Raw genomic sequence first — 22,899 nt, forward strand, 5'->3', positions numbered from 1 at the left:
TCCCTTTGCCCGTGTTAGGGATGAAGGACAGGAGAAGCACGGTTGCCCTTTTGTGCCAGGATGGCTGCTTTGCTTTTCTTCCGAGAGTTCATTGGCTTGGTGCCTGCCTTGCAGATTTCCTGGTTCCTCTGCTGAGCTCCGTCTTAACCGTGGCTTGGATCTGTTGCCTGGTGACAGCCTTCTACTGGTGCGTGCGGAAACGGCGGAAGCCCAGCAGCCACGCTCGCTCAGCCTCCGAGGACAACACCACCAACAACGTGAGGGAGCAGCTGAACCAGATCAAAAACCCCATCGAGAAGCACGGGGCCAACACGGTCCCCATCAAGGATTACGAGAACAAAAACTCCAAAATGTCAAAAATAAGGACACACAACTCGGAGGTGGAAGAGGACGACATGGATAAGCACCAGCAGAAAGCCCGGTTTGCCAAACAGCCGGCGTACACGCTGGTAGACAGAGAGGAGAAGCCCCCCAACGGCACGCCGGCAAAACACCCAAACTGGACAAACAAACAGGACAACAGAGACCTGGAGAGTGCCCAGAGCCTCAACCGCATGGAGTACATCGTATAGCAGCCTGTGGGTGCTGCCGCCACCGCTAGGTAGAGTCGAGGGCACTCGGGGCTTGTAGTTCTTTCAACTGTCGTGTCCTATTCCAGTCTGAGGCTGTTGTTGACTTAGAACCCTGTGTTAATTTAAGTTTTGACAAGCTGGCTTACACTGGCAATGGTAGTTTCTGTGGTTGGCTGGGAAGTCAAGTGCTGCATCTCACAGCTATGCAAAAACCAGTCGAGAGTGCACTGGTGCGCCTTTCCCACAGCCGACACATCTTGGATCAGGCTCCCCGGAGAATGCCCGGCCCCCAGGCCTTGAGCCTCCACTTCTGCCAGATGTCCCGATGGTGATGCGGTCTTAGGATCATAGTTTTATTTATATTTATTGACTCTTGAGTTGTTTTTGTATATTGGTTTTATGATGACGTACAAGTAGTTCTGTATTTGAAAGTGCCTTTGCAGCTCAGAACCACAGCAACTATCACAAATGAGTTTATTATTTATTTTTTTTATTGTATTTTGTTGTTGGGGGAGGGGGGACTCTTGATGTCAGCAGTTGCTGGTAAAATGAAGAATTTAAAGAGGAAAAATGTGTCAAAAGTAGAATTTTTGTATAGTTATGTAAATAATTCTTTTTTTATTAATCACTGTGTATATTTGATTTATTAACTTAATAATCAAGAGCCTTAAAACATCATTCCTTTTTATTTATATGTATGTGTTTAGAATCGAAGGTTTTTGATAGCATTGTAAGTGTATGGCTTTATTTTTTTGAACTTATTTTCTTATTACGTGTTGCCTGTAAGCCAAAATTAAGGTGTTTGAAAATAGTTTATTTTAAGACAATAGGATGGGCTTCCGTGCCTGGAATACTGGTGGAATCTTTCTTTTGTACGATGTCAGATGTTTAAAACACCTTCTCTAGCATCACTTTAAAACACGTTTTAAGGACTGACTGAGGCAGTTTGAGAATTAGTCTAGAACAGGTTTTTTTTTTTTTTTTTTTCTGCTTTAGACTTGAAAAGACAGGCAGGTGATCTGCTACCCAGCAGTTTAAGGGAACAAGGTGAGCTATGACTTAACGCAGCCGAAACGTGAGTGGTTGAGTATCATTGAAAATATCAAGTCGTGTGAAGTTGGAAGCACACCAATCTTATTTTGTAAATTCTGATTTCTTTTCACCATTCGTATGTAATACGGAACCACTTGTAGATTTGATTTTTGTTATCTACTGCATTTAGGGAGTATTCTAATAAGCTAGTTGAATACTTGAACCGTAAAATGTCCAGTAAGATCACTGTTTAGGTTTGCCATAGAGTATACTGCCTGCCTTAATTTGAGGAAATCAAAATGCTCTTCCCAAGTTTAAGATCAACAAGGCTTATAAAACAGTAATTTCGTTGGTTCACCGTTGAGACCGTGAAGATACTTTGTATTGTTCTATTAGTGTTATATGAACATAAAAATGCATCTTTGATGTGTTGTTCCTGGCAATAAATTTTGAAAAGTAATATTTATTAAATTTTTTGTATGAAAACATGGAACAGTGTGGCCTCTTCTGAGCTTATGTAGTTCTGCCCGGCTCTGCGCTGGGCCTTTGCCACCCCGCTGAGTCTGTTCTGGTCATCGGGGTTTGGTCAATAGGCCGTGCTTGATGGGGCAACGGACGGACGAAGAACTGAAAGCCTTTTCAGGCACAAAATTCATCTGAAGTTCTCAAACGGTGGGGCTGCTGTGAAGCTGGAGCTGTGAGAGCCCTGTCTTGGGGGCCTTGATTCCCTTGTTATTCAACAGCAAGTGTGAATACTGCTTGAATAAACACCACTGGATTAATGGCCTGTAGTGTGGAGGTGAATTGTTTGTGAGCACTCACGGGAAATGCCCACCACACTTAAAAGGGTTTTAAACGGCTTGGATTTGGCGTTGGGGGATGAAGAGGGAGAATGAATGCGTTTTTTTTCTGGCTACTTGGATTAATATTAATGTCTTGCCATCATTACAGACCACACCCTCATGGCTTTTGAGCATGTTTACGCCTCCGGGGTGGTTTCCTCACTGCACAGGAAATAGTTACAGGCTTCTGGGCTTAGGGCCCATCGACTCATCACCTTGTTCCCAAGAAGTGAGTGTTCAGCTGGCCTTGCCATGCAGCCTTGGGGTGCCAGGTGTCTGGGCTTCCATGAGGTTCTAGAGTTGGGCTGTCTCCACCTGTTAAAGGCAGGACGCTATGGTTCCGTGGCTGCTGGGGCCAGAGGCAAACACATCCCTGCCCCTGCCTCATGCGGTGGGGTGGGAGAAGCTTTGCCTCTGGCACCTCTGCAGGGAGGGTTGAGCCGCCGTGGTGATGGGCATCTGGACAGCTTCCAGCACCTGCGCGGAGTTGCCGGGAGTTCCCTGCTTCTGGCTGGGAAGCCAAAGCTTAACCTCCCCTCGAGCTGTCCCCCAGCGCTGCGGCATTCAGGCCAGCCACCCACCTCCAGTTTTCATAGTACAACTCCAACTGGAGCAACGAATGGAGGAAAAGCTGCCCGATGTTTTCTTTCATTCTTGGAAAACTACTTTCTTTCTACCAGGCTAGGAATTGGGTTCCCTAATGGGCATCTTGTTTAAGAGTGGACCGTGGGCTTTAAGTATGCCGCGCTCCTCCTGCATGAGCAGAGGCCATTGAGGGAGTCAGAGTCTGTGACAGTGTGTTTTGGCTCTGGGGAGGCAGCCCGAAGGACCTGGACAGCGACAAGTCTGGATTCCCATGACATCTCCCTGCCCTAGTGTAGCAATACTTTCTGTCACTAATCTCTGCTGGTAGACAGCTGGCTTCTGCAGGGTGGGGTCAGAGAGAGGGAGAAGGGCTGTCCTGGTACAGATCCAATGAGCCAGGACACAGTCTGGTTTAGAGCGCTGAATTCAAACGCCATCCTGAAGCAATACTTTGCTCTAGTGGTTTGTAAACTTCAATTCTGCAGGACCCTAGAATTCCTTGGGCAGTTGCCAAATGCTTTTGTGCCAAGAAAAAGAAAAGTTTAATGAACCTCTGCAATTCTTTATTCCAGGAGAGAAGTGATCTTGAGATTCACATGTGTTCTTTTCAGGAGCCTTGAGTCGGGACACTCGGTAGTGGGGAGGCAGAGATCAGTCTCACGTGGCCACAGCCCAAAGCCAGGACCTTAATCGGAAGGGCGGCTTTCCCCTTTCTCCAGGTAGAAGGAGCCCTGGTTACCCCGGGGGCAGGGACGTGGAGAGAAGGGACTCGGTACCTTTCCCATTCCCAGTGAATGTTCTGGGCCCTCTTTAAGGGGACCCTGGAAGAGAAAGAATTTTCAAGCCAGAAACTTGGCCGACTAGAACCCCAGCATTAGACTATACCATACAACTCCGGGAAAGAATGAACTCAAGGCTGGTTGTTCTAGGATGGGAAACTCGGTCCTGGCATTCTAGACTTAGACACCACGGAATTAGAACAGAAAAGAGGAGTAGATCTTAACTGACTAAAAGCCCAGTGAGACTGGGTGATGACCAGAAGCGTAACTTGTAAGCAGGTTTCTCTTAAAGACAGATTCCCAGGCCTGCCCCCACGGTTCACATGTGGAGCCTGGGAATCTGTTTTCAACGAGCTCTCCTCTGCTCCCCAGCTTCTGTACAGTAAAATTTGAGAACTCTACTAAAGTACCAAAGTACAAGCCCTACATTAATTACAATGTTTGTCCTCCTTGTTAAACTGAATTAAGTAGCCTGGAAGCCAGTTTGTTGCTAAATTGCCACCTGACATCATTTTTAAGTAAAATAATTACACTGCCCCTTGAGCAAGTTGTGGTCTAAGTGCCTCATGTTTATTGGCTGATCTGCGGGGGTCAGGGAGTCAAAGTTAACTTCTTTGGTGCTATTTCTTAGGTAGCAAAGAGCCAAAGGAACCAGAGCATGGGCTTCCCCCTTTCTTAAACGGCCTACACCTGTCTACCCAGAAGTGAGCAAGTGTGTGGCTAAAAACTGGGTGCCTTTAAAGAAAAAAAAAGTCCTACATGCCTACAGAGGTTTGCAACTTGGGCTGAGCAGTGTTCCATCATTTCCGTTTCGACTGCGGCTCTCTCTCTTGCCTCTACTGGGAATGAGAAACAGGAGTTCAGAGGTTCCTGGTCTGGGAAGACACACAAGCACATGGGTTATGGGAAGCCTCCTCCTGCTAATGTGTATTTATACTTTGTAAGCTCTGATTCATCCAAGCATTGGAACAGAACTCTGCTTCCTGAGGTTCTGTTTTTAAATAGATAGTTTGCAAAAACAACAATTATTTTTCTTAACATTTTTTTTCCACCCCACAAGCAGCCAAACATCCCGGCTTGGGCCATGTCAGTCTACCACAATGCCAACAGACAGCTTGGTTATCAGAGGTAGAAGGGTGCCCCAAGGCACTTCTGTAGGGTTCTGGCCCCAGGAGTCTTAAAAACAAAGTTTAGAAACCATTAGGGCAATCTTGTTGCACCACTTCAAATCCACGAGATGTTTCTGGGCCTATTAAAAATAACGAATTTCCCTTTGTGAACAGTTGCCTTCCAATGGTTGTTAAAAGAAAAGAGCAAGTGCAGGTGACGCTTGCGGGGCTGCGGGTACCACTCCCTGGCAGCACAGGGGCCTGCACACCTGCATGGCACCCTCTGAGAGCGTGTCAAGAGGGCGTGGCTCCCTCACTTTGGACATAAATTCTACCTGTGTTACTTGCTCTTGCATGCCGGGCACAAGCTTCCTGGCTTAGAATGTGCTTCTTTCAAGTCCTAGGCAGCTTTTACAAGTCTTAAATTATGTATCATTATGCACAGGTCCGGTATTAACCTGTGATATGCAAGCTGGGAAAGTTAACTTGGAGAGTAAAGGCTCCTAAATCCAATAAGGACCTCGAATGGAGGCCCGCCTGCCCCAACCCCACCCCATCTTATCCCCTCTCCCTGCAAATATCCACACCAGGGCACCAAGGGTTGAATTATCTTGACAGCAGAAGCAGATGCCAGCAACATGAAACTACCAGCTTTGTTTTAAAGAGAAGCTCCCCTGGCGGGGCTAGTGGGCTCCTCCAGGATCCCCGAGGGAAATACACAAGTTTGCAGCTGGCTTCCTAATGACTACTCAGGCAACCAAATGCGTTGGCCCCCTCTCTGTTTTACACTTGAAGTTGAAAAGCTGCTTTATTTCATCCTTGCTGAGAAATGTGCAGTTGAAAGCCTTCATCTTAGATTCACTGGTTGTTAATGCAATTGAAGACCTTACTGCTCAAAGGATCCAACCCCCATGACTTTCCCAAGAGGGGAAACTGAGGCCTCGAGAGGTTCGGGGACTTATCCGAGGTCATACAGAGAGTTAGCAACAGCCAGGACCGGAGCCTGAGGCCCCTGCTTTCTGCGCTGCTGTGTTTTCTGCCTTTTCTGGGAATTTGCTGTGCGGTCCGACAGCAGGTTTATGCTCGGATCCTCCCCTTGGCATGGTTTTCAAAGGTGAGGAGTTGGGAGATCAGCAATTTTAAAAAGGGGACACAAAGCCTCAAGGGAGGCCACAGGAAGCTGCTGCAAAGACAGTTTCGTCGATCTGAGCTTTGCCTCCTCCAGGTTTTGCCTAGAAAGTGACATCTTTATAAATCTGAGAGCAATAGGTGTTTTCCGAACCACAGGCAGACAAGCCCCGTCCCATTGTGGGTGGCTCCTTTGTTCTGGGCAGCTTCAGATTTCCTTTTTAGTTTCTGCTTCATAGAATTATAAAATGAATTGCAGGAAAAGAGGTGCAGAAAGGAAATTGACAGCCTCACTACATCCTACTTCTCCCTGCACATGCACACGCATGCACACTCATGCACATAGACACACACGTATGCTTGACAGGAGTTTTCAGCATAGTGCTGCTCTCTCTGTCTGAAACGCAGTTGGGAGGGTCCAAACCAGTGTCAGGTGATTGCAACTATAAACAGGCCTCATCCCACATTCCCTGACCACTCCTGCTTCCCTGGCAGGCTACTTCCAGGTTAACAGGGAAAGATCACCTGAGTGTCTCAAAATACCAAAATCCAAGTAGCTTGAATGTGATAAAGTTCGCCACGTCCGGTGTGTAGCTGGGCCAGCACAGACAGATCTGGGAGTTCCTGGAACTGCCTGTGGGCAGCTCTGCTTCCTCCACCCAACACCCCAGAAAGCCTACTCCCCCGCGCTCTCCCCGCCCACTGCTGAGGGATTAGGAGCGGATCCCACAAGTCATCTTTAACCTGTTTGTCGTGTCAGGGTAGGCCAGAATTACATATTATGCAAAAGTTTCCTATGCGCTGAGGCACCCACGCTGAACCTCTTGGAAAAACCCTGTCCTAGAGAAAGAAATGTAAACCCTCCAAGTTCGGGGCATTCACCACCAGACACTCTCGGGGGGCTGGCTCTGGCTTTGCAGCGATGGCTTTTGGAAGTGTTTTTGAAAGAATTCAAGGCATAAAACTGAAAAGAAGAGCACGAATGTGAAACAGCTACAGGTTTGCACAAAACTAAGGAAAGGAGTACCTGAGAGGGAAAGGAAAAGGAGTGGGAAGGGATGGGAGGTGGGGGGCAAGCCTACACCACGACCTCTGGCTTTCCCCACATCCAGCTCCCCTTATTTCTGCACTTCCTGTGAGTTCTTGGTCCAACACTCAGAAGAGGTCCCGAACATTCCCTTCAGAGCACTCTGCCTAACATGGGCCCCACCGGTCGCCTGTTACTTTCACCTCCTCAGTGCGCAAAGCCAGGCTGTAGGCCCAGTGGTGACAGGCATGCAGTCCAGAGCCAGACTTCCTTGATTCCAATCACAGCTCTTCCTTCCTGATTCCTGGCATTGGTATTGTGCGGCATTGGGCTCACACAAGTGTGGCCCAATGGCAGAGTTTCTGGGCTTTGGGGTCGAACAGACCTGGATTCTGGGCTCTGCCACTTACTTGGGAAAGTTTCAAAAATGTTTTCGTCTCGGTTTCCTTATCTGTGAAATGGTGCTAATAAATGTTTGCCACTGTTACTATTCATGAACAGGGCTGCAGGAAGAAGAAAGAACGCTTTTCTCTGTATTTCTCTAAGCATCCCGTGACACAATACAGAGTCCATTAAAAGATAAGGAATCCAGCTGGATTCTGACGACAGTGTCTGTTCTCACCATCAAACTGGGCCCCCCTCAGAGAAGAGCTAAGGGCCGTTGGATCTAACGGTAGACGCGGTCTCAGGAAGGCCACCAAAGATTCCTGGCCTCTGGTTATTTGATCAAACACTAACCCAGGTACTGCTGTGAGGGGATTTTGAAGGCCTAAATAAAGTCCCAAATCAGTTGGCTTTAAAATATGAAGATTACCCAATTAGGGCTGACCTAATCACAGGAGCTCTTAAAAACAGAGAGTCTTCTCTGCCTGGTCACAGAAGGAGAGGGCAGAGAGGCTCAAAACTGTGAAAGAGATTCAGCACAAGGGAGATTTCTCCATTGACATAAAGGGGCCACATGGCAAGGGCCTGAGAACAGCCTCTGGTAGCTGAGCCACCTTCCTGCCCCACACCTCCACTCTCCCCCCACCTCCCCGCCCCCCACTCAACCACCAGCAGAACAATGGGACCCTTAGGCTCCCAACTGCAAGGAAAAAATTGTGCCAACAACCTGAGGGAGCTAAGTGGATCTTTTGCTGGTTGAGCCTCTAGATGAGGACAGGGTCCAGCTGACATCTTGATTCCAGCTTTATGAGACCCCAGAGCAGAGGACCCAGCTAAAAGGTGTCAGAAAGAATGAGACAGTCAGTTTGTGTTGTTTTAAGCTGCTAAGTTGATGGCAATTTGTTACACAGCAACAGCAAACTAATACAGGCCCCGTAAAGGGAGTCGTACCAGACCCTGTCACCTGTAGGTGCTATATTTGGTTTTGACTATACAAATTGTCAGCTCTCCCCAGTCAAGTCAGTGCCTATTACCTGCGTAGCAGAAGGAAAAGCTCATTCAAGGTAAGCACAAACTACAGGACCACAAAATACTTGGTGCCCAGTTAAATTCTACAATAGTGCATGGTCTGCCACTACAGATAACTCTCCAAAGCCTCTAAATAATAATAACATAGTTATTTCTTCTATATCCCCTCCCCCTCGCCCCTGGTTTTATAAAACTAGGGCCAAATGAGGTAAGCTCAGGTGCTGGCCTTGGAGGACTCCAGGACACAAACTCCTGGGCCAGTTTTCTCTCCTTATGAAATGTGATGTTTGACTCCTGTTTTCTTTTTTTTTTTTTGAGGAAGATTATCCCTGAGCTAACATCTGCTGCCGATCCTCCTCTTTTTTGTCGAGGAAGACTGGCCCTGAGCTAACATCCGTGCCCATCTTCCTCTACTTTATATGTGGGACGCCTGCCACAGCATGGCTCGACAAGCGGCGCATAGGTTCGCACCCAGGATCCAAAACGGTGAATCCCGGGCTGCCGAAGCGGAACGTGCAAACTTAACTGCTGCGCCACAGGGCAGGCCCCCTTGACTCCTGTTTTCTTGATGAGGTTTTCAGTAGATGAGACATCTCAGAAATACTTTGCTATGTGCCCCCCGCCCCAGCCTTTCCCTACAAGGAAGTTCTCTCTTCTCTGTCCTCACTGCACAGTGGCCGCTTCCTCTAAATACAGAGCCCCGTCGTCTCTCCCACCATCTCCTCTCCCTATGTTTGCCTCACATGTTGGGCAGCTGGCCTAGGTGGACATGCACAGCTGGTGGCAGAAAGTTCAGGTTTCTCTCAAGTTCAGTGAGCTTTTCTACAATATTACCAAGACCTGGAATTAGACCTTACAAACATGTGGAACAGCCACCAAAATCATTTCCACAACTGAGACTCAGAACACACAATTTGATAAACCTGTACCGAGAAATACTATCTTCAAGGGAAAGGAAGGCCAATTCGATGTAGAAAATTCAGATGGATGGACAGTCTGCTTGACTCTGAGCCTGTAGAGATTTTACGTGTGATCCAGAAGGTTCTTCCAGCTGGAGAATATCAGCATCAAAACAAGAGCCCCAACAGCAGATCCCCTGCATCTCTAACACAGAGAGTTCTTCCACCCAGAAGTGCTTTCAGACTGACGGGGCACTTTTTACTGGAGAGCCACCTGTGGCTGCTTTTCTAGGGGCCCCAGCCTCTGCCCACGCAGTCTCCACGCTGCTCTGGGTGGTCACCAAGCCGAGCAGAAGGCACTGGGAAAAGGCTCACCAGGGAAGCGTTTTAAGGGGAATATACAAATCAAAGCAGTGCTGCTGTTTCACAAGCCCCAGTTCACTCTGGCATCATTACAGGAAGGTCCTTTCAGGCTCCTCCTACTGGGACATATCCCAAACGCCCAGCCCAGTCTGCCACATCAAGGCTGGAGGTCGCCCTAATTTACCATTTCACCTTCTCCCTCTGACAACAGGAATGGATGGGCTCATATTAATCCTCCCAGGCACCCACAGTGGGTTTGGGAAAGAGCCCTCTGCATTCTTCTCACCAGCTGAGCATGTTAAGGAGGGACTGAAAAGGCCTTAAGAGCCACTGGGCCTAGAAAAATTCCCAGTCAATCCATCACCTGCGTCCTCCGGTGAAGGGTCTGCCAGTCCATCCCACAGTTCGAGGGGCAGGTGGAGAGAAGGATGAGAGGCAGTGAGTGAAGAGCTGTGTCTATGTCCGTGAGTGTGTGTGTGTGTTGGTGCGTGTGTGTCTAAGCACAGAGACAGGACTAGTAACAGAAGAGCCTGCGAGAGGGCGTGGGAGACTGGGAACTTATTTATAAAAGCTCTTCTGCCCTAAAGCAAGTCAAACTCCCCGCTGAGGAGTTGCTTTTTCTTCCTCCCTTTTGAGTCTTGTGTGCTGATCTGACCTCTCCCCCGATGGAGGTCAGCGCTCTGCTCACCCCGCGCACACCCGGCCTTCTGGGGCTTCGTCGCCTCACAAGCTTGAAGAGGAGAGAATTCTTCAGCTCTAATTTCTGAGAGAAAAGCTGCAGTAAATCTCATGAAGAAGCTGGTCTTTTTTTTAAGAAATATATATATGTTATGATCTTTGGGGAACTGTGGAGAAGACAAAAGGCAAACATGAGAACTGTCCGTCACCAGAGTCCCCTCCCACAGCCTACTCACCCCCGAAAATAAATCAGGCTGGGTAATAGATGAGGTCTGAAGAAATGTAACTGAACTGAAAACACGAGGTCAGCATCTCAGCCTAGGTAATCCTTCGGAGGATGAGAAATTCTCCTGATTTTCCCACAGGGTTATTTCAGATGCGCTTTCTGAGCCAAACTATTTTAAAAGCGTTCATTCTTCCACTGCCCTGCCAAATGTGAACTCGAGATTCACACGCACTTTTTGAGAGCTTATTAATGGTATTAATGATCATGGATCAAAGGCAAGCCCCAGACAATTATTTAGGTGCTTTAAAAACTCATCTTCTGTCTGAGGGTAACAATGTCTCCGTGCTGGCGAAGATGAAGCTGTGCTCTGACGTGTGGGGTCTAAAGCAGCATTACTGATGTCCAGGGGCCTCGAGGAGAAAAAAAACATCTCTTTGTATGATTAACATGCCCTCCTATTGACACCTTGTCACCACAGCCTTTTCCATTCATTTGAAAGGGGGTACAAAGCCCCTGTTCTAAAGGATACTCAGCTCTTAGCAGACCTTGCCTCTTTTAGCATCCAGTACTTAAATTCCCCCACCCCATATTTTTAAACAATAGATCTTAACTATGGCTTCTCACGAGAATCGTTATTTGAGGAACTTTAAAACTGCCAATATCCAGGCCAAATTTCCAGGATTCTAATTTAATTAGAAGCAACCCAGGTAATTCCAATATGTGGCCAGTGTCAAGAACCTGTTTTGAAATGGATGGAGAAATTAACACACAGGAGTGGTATGTTTACCTCAGGACTCTACAGAGCCAAGTGTGGCACTTAAAATATTAGAGATAATTTTATCTGACAAATGAAGAAACTGAGGCCCGGGACATTAAGTGACTTGTCCTAAAACACACAAGCCAATTAGTGGCAAAGCAGCAGCCTGGACAGAGGATTTGTGGCTTGCAGCACCATGCCATCATGCGGTCTCCAGATCCCCAGTCCAGGCCCCAGGTCCAGGGCAGGGCATCCTTCCTGTGGACGAGGCCATATGGTATGCTGCCACGACCAAAACACTAAGAAGAGATGCGCTCTGCTTCATTGATTACAGTGGTTCTCAGCACTTCACGAACAGCTATTCAAATACATTATTCCAACCTGATATTGAAACGCTTCTGAAAAATTATGTGGAGGATCCAAAGGTAAACTATATTTATAAGCAACTAGAGAGGCTGGGATCCTGTCATAAAAAGCAATGTAGAGAAAATGTGCGCCTAGGACTTTATTCAGTGCTGAACAAAGGCTAGATCCACTTAGAAAATGGAAATGAATCCACTTGGGAGATGTCAAGATTCTCTGGAAAGGAGTCAAGTTCGCATACTTTAACCCCTCACAAGAGGGGTCTATCTTAGCTCACAATTGAGAACAGAAGTGGGAACGCATCTGCCTTGTGAAGACCACCCCAAAATCTTACGGACCAATTTAATCACAGCATCTCACGCAGGGTTTTCCAAACCTAAATCTTTAAGGCCAATGGTTCAAATACAGAGCTCCTTTGCTTACAGTCATGCTCTGCATGATGAGGTTTTGGTCAACGACAGACCGCATATACGACGGTGGTCCCATAAAATTAGTACCATACAGTCCAGGGGTGTAGTAGGGCTATACCACCTAGGTTTGTGTACGTACACTCTGTGATGTTCGCACAATGACGAAATCGCCTAATGAGGCATTTCTCAGAATTGCTTCAAGGATGAGAAAAGTCTCTAGCAAATAGAATATAATTTTAAATAGTATGTTCAGAAAAGGGCATTTTGGATGTATATTCCTTAGGGTCAGTTCACTTGTTTTGAAGAAAAGGGACAGACACCAATTTAATTTTTTAAAACAATTTTACTTTTTATTCATAAAACAGTTTCACTTCCACTACATACTACTTTCACCCCCTTGGCATGTACAACTATTTACATAGTTTAAATGAAACAAATGAGAAGACAGGCCAATGGAAACAAGAGCTCTCCTGGTGATTATCACAGTGTTAGGCTTTCTCACTTGACTGAAGAAAGGTATTGTGGGGGTCTGTCAAATCCACATCCTCAGTCACCGGATCAGATGCTTTACGGTCAAATGTATGGTTTTACTGGTTTTTGTTTAATTAAAGAATGAAGATTTTTGATGAATAACTGTAATGGCAATTATAAGGTAACACACGGTAATATTATGGGACATAATAAAGCTTATTTGAATGTGATTAAATTCAAGCCCAGGACTGAGTAGTTCTTGACAAAAGCAATAATTTGACCCACTTGAGTCCCCTCTGTTAAGCTACACGTTGTCATAAGTTTGTTCGTTGTCTTGTTAAATATAGAAACAAAATTACATGAGTTCCTCAGACTTCTAAGAATTTAATCGTATCATTAAATTGTAATACCAATGATATATATGGTTAGACTTCTGTCCTGAGTAATTATCTGAAGTAACTTCATTCTGTACTAAGGGAAGGCTTTAAACTATTTAACAGAAATCAGCTTAATTTTGATATTTTACTTGCTCCAACGTGTTTCAATTCATTAGTGTTTCAATAACAAGGAATGAACTCTTTCGTTTTGACAAATCAAGAATGGAAATTTCCTCATAAGAGAAAAGAAGAAATGAAAATGATTTCCATATTCAAGTCATAGCATGATGAAAAGAGAACCCGTGGCTCTTAGGAAAGCCACTTGTTACCTCAAAAGGAGGGCCACTCACTCGAATTTTGTATTATTACAGTGGGGCCTGACAAGAAGGAATTGAAGCAAATTGGGAATGGCGACACTGTGACCCGAGGCCATTCTTTTGGGCACAGAGGTTTCCTTCCCTTCTGTGCTCTGCCCTCACCAAGCTCTTTCTGAAATCAAAGGCCACTGATATGCACAATAATTCAAGCTAAAACCCAAACATGACACCAAAAGCAAATTAACAGTGATCCTCTTGTTGTCCCCAAGATATTTCTTGAGATACCTCATTGAGAGAGAAGCTATATTCTCCACAAATCAAAATACAGAGAGTTTCTATGATTCTTTTTTATAAAATCAAATACATTTTCCTTCTTCTTTAATATTAAAATAAATGAACAAAAAAGCTGTAGCACTCCTCTCTCCCTAAACGTTTGCTCCTTTGCGTTTAGCAATTTACATGCGTATCTGGATGGCAGTTACTGTCCAGTGGCAAAGAAAAGAAAAATCACACTGACTGTTATCAGATATTTGTTGTTTACAGACATTAACAAAAACCCAAAAACCCAACACCAATCTACCAAATCTACCTATCTACCAAAAAGTCATTTGAAAGCATGTGGAGGTGACTTAGAAGCCATGACACTGAAAAAGTTGGAGAGTTCAAAGTTATAACATTAATCGAATTGGATCCACATTTCTTCACGCATCAGAGCTCCAGGGACGTGAGTACCATTTAATTGGGGTTATTAAGTAAGTGGCTGAAGAACTTATTCTTTTTGACTAAGAATATTGACAGGGTCTCAGCTTTTCAGATACTGAATTATTAAGAATTTCAAAACACATACCACTTCCAGCAGTAGAGAAGTCTTCATTTCCCACCTAATAAGCAACAAAAAAACCTGGCAGCCATTTTTCCCTTTTACGTCCAAATATCCAAAGCATCACACAACCACTCAAGTAACAAGAGATCCAGGGGTGTTTCAGACATGTGGGAGGAAAATGCTTATGTCAAAATTCCTCGAACACATGCCACAGTGTGGAAGCGGAGAGCTGTTCCCTCCGTTAATCCTTTTAAAATCCCATGTACATGACGGCGGTGAGAAATACCCTATCAATCTACAGTCAAAGATGCTATTTTCTCTCTTAGATCACAGTAATTATTACTTCCACAAAAAAGCCAAACTTGAAAGCCAAGACTTTTCTTGAAAGAAAGTCATTAAAAGTACAAGCATTGGCTCTAACCACCAGGCCCAGGTTAACTAATGAAATAAAAACTTTCTTTGGTGCCTCCAGTTCAAACATCTCCTTCGAGTTCTGGGGCGGGCAGCAGCTATTGTTCTGCAATGACTGTCTTTTTTATTCTGGACTATTTTCCAGAGAGTTTATATTTCTTGGCCTATTACCTGGGTTATAATTTGTCCTCTCTATTTAAACTGTTCCAAAACTTGTTTGTTTAAGAAGATTCGATGACACACTGTGGTCCTGTCTTCAGTGAAGGGCACATCTAGGATACTCGTCTCTAAGAGTGGGGGCCATGATGATGGACCAGGGAAATCGATGTTCTACCACTTTCTCAGGAGTTTTCCATTCTGTGCAGTCTACCCCTACTGGATGAGCACTGTGGTTAGTATTCTGTTGGGGTTCCTCTTCTCCTACTGAATCCTTTGATTGGAACCAGCTTGGGGCAGGAAAAAGCTAGGAGGAAAGAGGAACGGACATCAGTGGACAGGGCCATGATCCTGGAGGGGGTGGTGAGGCTAGGACCACAGAAAGAGGAGAGGTTTCCAGGCAGTTTGGAAAATCAAAGGAATAGCTTCTACCTCCATGGCCAGGCATGGTGACCAAGACTGAACTTCATGACCCAAAATGGCACCATGAAACACGGCTGCCTCTTACTGACTCTTACCTTACACTATGAGTGGGGAAAGGAGACTTGGGGGAGGACAAAGTGAGCTGAGAGAAACCACTAACTAGTTCTAAGCATGAACCTATCCTCTATCTGTTTCCATATTTTTTTAATTTCATCGGGCTATTTCTGGGTTATTTTTCTGCTAACTCCAACACTTTTGGGAATAGACTTGATTTTCCTTGTTACTAGGGAGGTACTACTTCAATGGACCACCCAAAGTTAGGCAGAAAAAAAGATATATTTGATGGGTGGCCTTTGAATATGAGTTTTCCCCTATTTTAGGATGAAACTAGGTTAAGAAAATCTTTAGTAGGTGTCCATCCAAAATAAGTCATTGCTGTGATTCACTATGTGACATTTCAGCAAGCTCACTGGAGACATTAGTGGGTGATACTGCAAATGGAAGGCTCCTGTTCTGAAATTTAAACTGCCTGTGAAGCCTTCAAATGGGAAACTGGAAACTCTGGCCACTGAGTTCCCCTTGGGTTCTGGTCTGTTCCGAACCTAACCAAAATCTTAGAGGTGGAGGCAAGGTCAGGGCTATGCCTGAGCTGCAAGCAAGAACAAGCCTCTTCCATGTCTTCCCCTAATACTGGGCTGAATTATATATAAATGTCACGCAATTCTTAGGGTAATTAACAGCTCCTGGGTGCCATGGCTGCCATTCTTAAGAACCTGGGGACACAGTGACTCCTACAGTGGTTCTTTACAAGTTTGAGGGAGCATGATGGTGTGCGTGTCCACGTGTGGGCCCCAGCTAATGAGCTGGAGGCCGGCCATCGTAGCCAGGCTGGAGGAAATAAACACGAGAGAGCCTCCAATCAGTCCAGTTGTTCTTAAACTGGAGCGTGTTTCTGGAATCACCCACAGTTTCTCATTCTGTAGGTCTTGGGGCGGTGCTCAAGATCTGCCTTTCTAACATGTTTTCAGAGAATGACGCTGGGGCCAGGACCAGATGGTGAGAACCACTAGCCTGTTCCTTCACTGCTGTCCTCCTCAGGCTGAGGAGCAGGGGCATAAATTGTACCCCCAGAAGTGAACAGCAGCACCGGGACACCATCTCTATGAAGTCATCGCATGGTCTGTATGGTGGTGTGTCAAGGAGACACATGAATGGTTTCTTCATTCAGTTTTTTCAGGAATGGTGCCATCCCTGACAAGGTGAATGGCTGTTTATCACTAACATAATTTTCTGAAGACAGTTTAAAATATGATGAGAAAGGAGCAATGTTGTTAGAACAGGCATATAGGCTCCTGGAAGTGACTGCTTTGAAAGCTAACCCTAATGTGGATACATAATTTCTATTTAAAACAATCATCCCAATTCCTTTAAAATCACAGCATCCATGTACACCGCTCATTTTTCACAGGTTTGGCCACTAGCTCTTCGACTATAACTTTGAGATTCCCCTTAGTAAGTCAACGGCCTCTTTCGTTTCTTTCTTTTCTCGGCTGGGCTGCCCTGAACTGTAGATAATCTTCCAGTGTTTGTGGCCGAGCCGGTCTGCTGTGCCTGCCCTGGCTTACTTTTCATAAGATGTCTGGAGGAGAGATTTTCCAAAACATGCAACTCTTCATTAGATGTGGTTTTTGCCAGATCTTGTTTCAGAAGTAACCCTGGATCTGACAGCTCCAAAGTTGGCAAGACGCTGACAGCTTTGCCTCTTTCCATGATGATTTCTCTCGAGACTAATTGATCACTTCCAAGAGAAACTCTCTTGTGGTGGTCGAAGTCTTCCACAGAGCCGCAGTTCCTGCGTGTCTGTCGTGTTCCGGCCCCTTGTGGACTTTGTCTTGGACCTGGTGATGCTGACTCACAGCTACAGGCAGGGCTCCTGCTTAGAAGCCCTGTCTCTAACCGCTCCCCAGGATGAGGTTTTTGCTGGCTGCTAGTGTCCTCTGGCTGGGTCTGATGAACATTTTCCAGCTTTTGAACAGGAAGACCCCAGTGGCTCTCAGCTGCCTTTATGTAATCCTTTGCTTGTCCCGTGGACTTGGATGGGGGACTGGATGAAGGCTGACTGTCACCCCTCCTCCTTGCTATCTCTGCAATCACTGAGTCACTAGATGTTCCCACAACGTCCCTGCTGCTCTGTGATTTGCTCACGACGCTTTTTGTTTCAGTTCTTTTCACGCTAAAACAAAGAGAGATTTTTTTGTTTTGACACGGTTTCTTCCAAATTCCCTTTGCTACATTTCCTCTACCTGAAAAAGGAGAACGTGCTACCCTCCCTTCTTCCTACCCCTCTGGCAAATCTAGAAAAATCCCCAAGTGTATGTTTAAATGCAGACTGGCTCAAGTAATAGCTTTCACATTTTCTAATACACTAGGATACACTTTGTTTATTGATCACTGGGTTATCAAAGATAATGATGATGGAGTTCATATTTTAACTAAGGCAGATAGGTACTTCAGATGTTAAGGGTCCATATTGCCTACCTTTGATATATTGATTTTTTTCCCAGAAGTAAATGCTCAAATACATCCAAAGCACATGATGTGTGTGTGTGTACAAGAACATGCTTAACCACGGGGCCGGCCCCGTGGCTGAGTGGTTAAGTTCACACGCTCCGCTTCAGCGGCCCAGGGTTTCGCTGGTTCAGATCCTGGGTGGGGACATGGCACTGCTCATCAAGCCATACTGAGGCAGTGTCCCACATGCCACAACCAGAAGGACCCACAACTAAAATATACAACTATGTACTGTGGGGCTTTGGGGAGAAAAAGAAAAAAAAAAGAAGATTGGCAACAGATGTTAGCTCAGGTGCCAATCTTAAAAAAAAAAGAACGTGCTTATACACACACGCACACACACACAAACCCCTTTTCTACAGCACATACAACAGACAATGCAAACTTCACTCTGATTATAAAATTCACTTTGAGGGGCAGGAGAGAAGTTGCATAGTGCGAATTTAGAGACTAGACTTTGACTTCAGCGTATACTTATAAGGCTTGTGATTGGCAAGAAATTTCTTAAACCACCAAACTCAAAACACTGAAGCTGAAATATTTATTTTGGCTGAGCTTTAGTCTGGAAACAAATATATATATATTCATGTTCTTACTCTTGCTATGAGGGGCATGAGGATTATCGTAATTATATTAGGGTCAGAACAAGCATCTTAGGAAAAGAACACATTTTTTCAGATCTGTCGGTAGTCACTCTGAAAGCTGTATAAACCACACCACCAACAGGTGCTTTTCATCTTCAAAGCGCTTGTAATTAATTACTCCTTGCAACACACCTGTGAAGCAAGGACTCGCTCCCCATTGTCCAGAAAGCAAGAGAAAGCAAGTCAGGAAGGTGGAAGAGCAAGTATGCGTCTTAGTGCAGGGGCAGTGCCGGGGGGCGGGGAGGGGGGTGATTAGGTTCCGTGCACTCTTGTTGAATTCTAGACTTCATGTTATGGGTCCATACAGACAGACAGTCAAAAATGAAAAGAAGGAAACACACTGGACCTACATTTCTTTCAGAGCATTTCTCTTGAGCTTTGCGCCGGGAGGAAGTGGACTCTCCGCACACTCAGCAAAATAATCAGACGCTCCATGGAGAGCTCTTTCCGTCTACTCCAAAAGATAACAGGGGTTCAACCAGAAATCGACTAGCTGAGCATGAGAAAACACAGTTATACTCTGAATGCCAGAGTGAACAGATTTATTTTTGTGAAGACTAGATGAAGTTGCTTAGTATTAGGCTATTTTAATTTTTTCAAATCGAGAAGTTTTTGGTAAATTGTCACTTCTCTTATATTCCTTGCCCAACACTTCATACATCATATGCGCCACAAACATACAAGACTGTAATGGAAAGGATGTTGGTTCCAAACCATCTGGGAACTCTTGGCCAATATCTGGTATCTCTGTGGCCCAAACTGTGACGAAGCCCAGAATCGCTGTGCCAGGCAGCAGAATGTCTGTGAGCTTTGATCTTCCAGAAGGACCGGGTGGTGCAGTGGTCTGTACCCTGATTATCCTAAGCATTCCCCACATTTTGTCTATTTACAAAGACACAGAATATGGCCTCTGAATACTCAAGACTGAATCAAGAGTTAAAGCTTTTAATACTGATACTTTGAAAACTGGAGTTTGTGATTCTTGGCTACTAAAAAAAAGTCTTTTTCTTAAACTAAGAGCATTACTATGGTTTTATGTAATTCATAGATTATCTATCTATCCTTATATGTTCCCATGGAAGCTTCATAAGGAAGTAATTATAAAATGTAAAAACCACCCAACCTTTGCCAACACTGACCCATTTCGTACTTTTGGAATCGTTTCCTTTTCGTTAGCAAGTAGATAATCCAGACAAGGTGTTAATTTCTCTCATTTCCTGGACACTGAGTACCCTTTTCCATCAAATTCCATAGTGTAATGTTGCTCATACAAGGAACAGCTTTAGTAAACTATCAGTAGGTCCTTGCTTCAGACTTACACTGGAATTAGCAATGACAGCCCCAGAGAGCCTGGCAGACGGAAGCCATCAGTATGATGCCTGGTGTCCCACGGGATGACGTGAGCTTTGTCCAATTACTGCCCTGTACCACTTAGTACCAGCCTTTAGCTCTCGCTAACCCTGACTGTGGTTTCACACCTGGACCAACATCATTCAAAGTCATATCCAGTTATAACCCAGGTCAGTTTTAAGAGTTAGTGAACAGAATAGTATAGATTTTATTGGATTATACTGCATTTTGATGCCTCTCCATTCTTTTCCCCAAGACTCACTAGTTGATCAAAAAGAGCTACATTTTAAAGGTTAAATGAGAGAGAGATTGAGATTTATGTGTGAAACACTTCTAAACATGCCCTGTAAGTACAGTAGATTTTCCCCTTACAACCACACCCTGTAAGTGCTATATTTTCAGAGCTGAACAATTAACATAAGGAGCATGAGTCAGGCTTTGAACAACTCTGTGGGAACCAGAAAGCCTTTTGCTATTAGGAATGATGTAAATTCCCCAAGGCTGGAAGAAGTCCACAATGGAAGGCAGACAGGGTCATAAATAACAACAATGGATACTGTGGAGACCACATAAAGTATGATGCCGTGATAGTGACACCCTTCAAATCTCATGTTAGATTCAATCACTGCCTTTATTTATTTATTTTTAAAACTTCGTTTAAAGGGCACTATGCCTTTCCTATGGGAACTTCAAGAACTTCTTTAAGAAATAGGACAATCGACTCTCATCCTAAATTCCTCTGCTAACAAACAATGGGGGAAAATGTCCTTGGATAAAAAAGGACAATAGAAAAAGTGACGGAGTGACAGAAGGAAATGTCCAGTTCAAAAAGTGCAAAACCTGTGACTTCACTTTCAAAAAAAAAAAGAAAAGAAGAAAAGAAAAAGGCAAGGCGGAGTCTCCTGCTTACAAATTAAAGCCACATTTGGCAATTTGCTGAAGGAGGCATATTTACATTTGTATGAAGACTGGGTGGGCAGGGAAAAAAAAAGATTAGCCTCCTTCTTCAGCCCTTGAACTGTCAGATCTCATTAGAAATCTCTCATTCTTACTTTTCTAGGGTCAATTCACTCCCCTTTGTCACTAAATCGCAGCCTCCGGTGCCCTCCAAACAAGTATTCCAGAGGAAGCAGCTATCACCTGGGAACAGAACTTCCCAAGGGAGTTGTCCTGATTACTAATGGCTTCTCACATCTGGCAGCAAAATGCAAACCGTGGCTTATCCAGAGGCAAAACTCCAAGGTGCAACAGAGTGTGCTGAGAATGTTACCTAGATGACACTTCTTTTTAGACTCTGTGCTGAATAATGACCCTGACATCTTCTGCAAAGAATACCAACGTATTCAAAAAGGCTACCAGTTGGCCACCCAAAGTCCAGAGTGAGCACCTCATGGGGACTCAGGTATTTAAGAAATAGGCTAACCAAGAGGATCTCTTTGGGCCTTCCTCTACAGTTCTTCACAACCTTAAAGCTAGCTCTGAATCTGGCCAAGGGATAAAATTCTGCAAATGTCATTCCCTGGTCACCTGTCCTGTCCCCTTGGCCCCCCACCCCCCATTTATTTTTTTATTTTTGGTAATACTTTGAGGATTTTAGTTTTAAATCTTTCCACTGGTGAAGAGTGTCTACATATAGTTCCAGGACAAAACCAAACAGAAGTAGGACAAGACCACTGGCCTGAGAAGAAGTCTAATGTAGGGAGACCCTCCTTGGGAGCTTGAGCAGCCCAGGCAGGTTCCCAGAGCAAGGGATCAGGCCTTGTCTCCCTCCCTGGGGATGCTCTGGCCACCAGTGGATGTACCCTGAGGTCAAGGACAGCCAAAGCACACATGCTCCTGTACATGTCCAAGGGGAAGGTTAAACAGGTTAAGTATCTGCGTATGATGATGGATAACATTACCCCAGTGCTATCTGGTCTGACCTGGGAAACACATTTTAAATTCTGGATAGAAATGACTGCAAAGAGAGTACCCACCAGAACGAGGTAGGCAACCATGACACAACTCCTGCCTCTAATCAGAGAATGGGCTGGAATGAAATGCAGTTACAAATACTGGTTGATGTTCAAGTTACAAAGGCAAGTTGAAATTGTGGATAAATGAAGGCATTCACTGCACAGTGACTTACTCAATACTACTTTTGAACAGAACACTGTTGGATTAATGAGGGATGGGAAGAGTAGTTGGCCTAAAAAGACATAAAAAATACCTGCTCTTGAGTTTATCACCTCTTTCAGGAGTGCGTAAAACACAGCTGAGGCTCTCAAAGGCTAGGGGGAAGACTGGCTGTACCAGAGGTACCAAGGGAGCTTTCCAAAAATATACATTCCCAGGACCCATCTCTGGAAGTTCTGATTCACAAGATCTAGGGTAGGGCTAGGAGAGCTATTTTAGGTTCCCAGGTGATTCAAAAACTGCTGATATACAGGAAACAACACTCAACAGAGCAGAGCAACAGATAAACAAGTATAAACTGCTACACTGAGGTAGCGTTTGGCAATGTGTGGTCCGGCTATCCCAGGCATCAAAATCACCTGGGGAGCTTGTTCCAAAATGTTCTGGATTCTACCCCAGAATCTACTGTGTTTGGATCTCTAGGGGGTGGCGTCAAGGTATATGCATTTTAGGCAAGCTTCCCAGCAGAGTTAATGAACTTCTGCCCTAAAGGGTGTGGAACTGGTAACTGAGCAGAAGCTAGCAGAATCATCTAATCAGGCAACACTGAATTCTGTATGTAACATTGTTTGAGGCCCTTGTGGCGAAAGATGTGGACGCACAGAAAACATCCTTGCTCTCATGGAGCCTCCATCTCACAGGGAAGATAAGAAACAAACAAAGATATAATGCTTCAGGTGGTGATGTTATAAGGGGAAATAAACCTCCAAAGGGTCATGGGGGTGCTGTTTTAGATATGGTGGTCAGGGAAGGCTATGGTAGGCAAGATGAGCTTTGCCCAGAGACCCAAGTGGACGATGAGCCACGTGAGCATATGAGGAAGCGCATTTCAGGCAGGGAGAAGCATGAACACAGAGGCTTTGAGGATAGAGTATGTCTGGAGGAGCGGGGAGAAGCAAAAAAGCAAACCAGGGGAAGGGGTCAGGGAGCAGGTAGGAGGGATGTGTCTGTGTGTGTACTGGTGATGGTGGGGGGGCAAGTCATGTATGGCTTTTATA

The 22,899-nt window shown here is 45.1% G+C and overlaps 2 protein-coding genes across 3 annotated transcripts in view; one reads left to right on the forward strand and one right to left on the reverse strand.

Annotated features, from left to right (window-relative positions):
• Positions 1-2,391, forward strand: part of JAG1 (jagged canonical Notch ligand 1) — a 35,414-nt gene extending 33,023 nt beyond the window's left edge. Inside the window, exon 26 of the mRNA XM_023626113.2 lies at positions 115-2,391. Within this exon, the coding sequence (XP_023481881.1) occupies positions 115-572 (458 nt within the window). The 3' untranslated portion in view covers positions 573-2,391. The remainder of the gene's footprint in view (positions 1-114) is intronic.
• A 10,115-nt stretch (positions 2,392-12,506) lies between these two features.
• Positions 12,507-22,899, reverse strand: part of SLX4IP (SLX4 interacting protein) — a 184,809-nt gene continuing 174,416 nt past the window's right edge. For both annotated transcript variants that reach the window (XM_023626118.2, XM_023626120.2), the window contains 2 exons: positions 18,727-18,827; positions 12,507-17,394 (listed from right to left, as the gene is read on the reverse strand). In XM_023626118.2, coding sequence (XP_023481886.1) covers positions 16,671-17,394; positions 18,727-18,827 — 825 coding nt within the window. In that variant the 3' untranslated portion in view covers positions 12,507-16,670. The remainder of the gene's footprint in view (positions 17,395-18,726; positions 18,828-22,899) is intronic.

Source organism: Equus caballus, chromosome 22, assembly GCF_041296265.1.
Source record: "Equus caballus isolate H_3958 breed thoroughbred chromosome 22, TB-T2T, whole genome shotgun sequence".
NCBI lineage: Eukaryota > Metazoa > Chordata > Mammalia > Perissodactyla > Equidae > Equus > Equus caballus.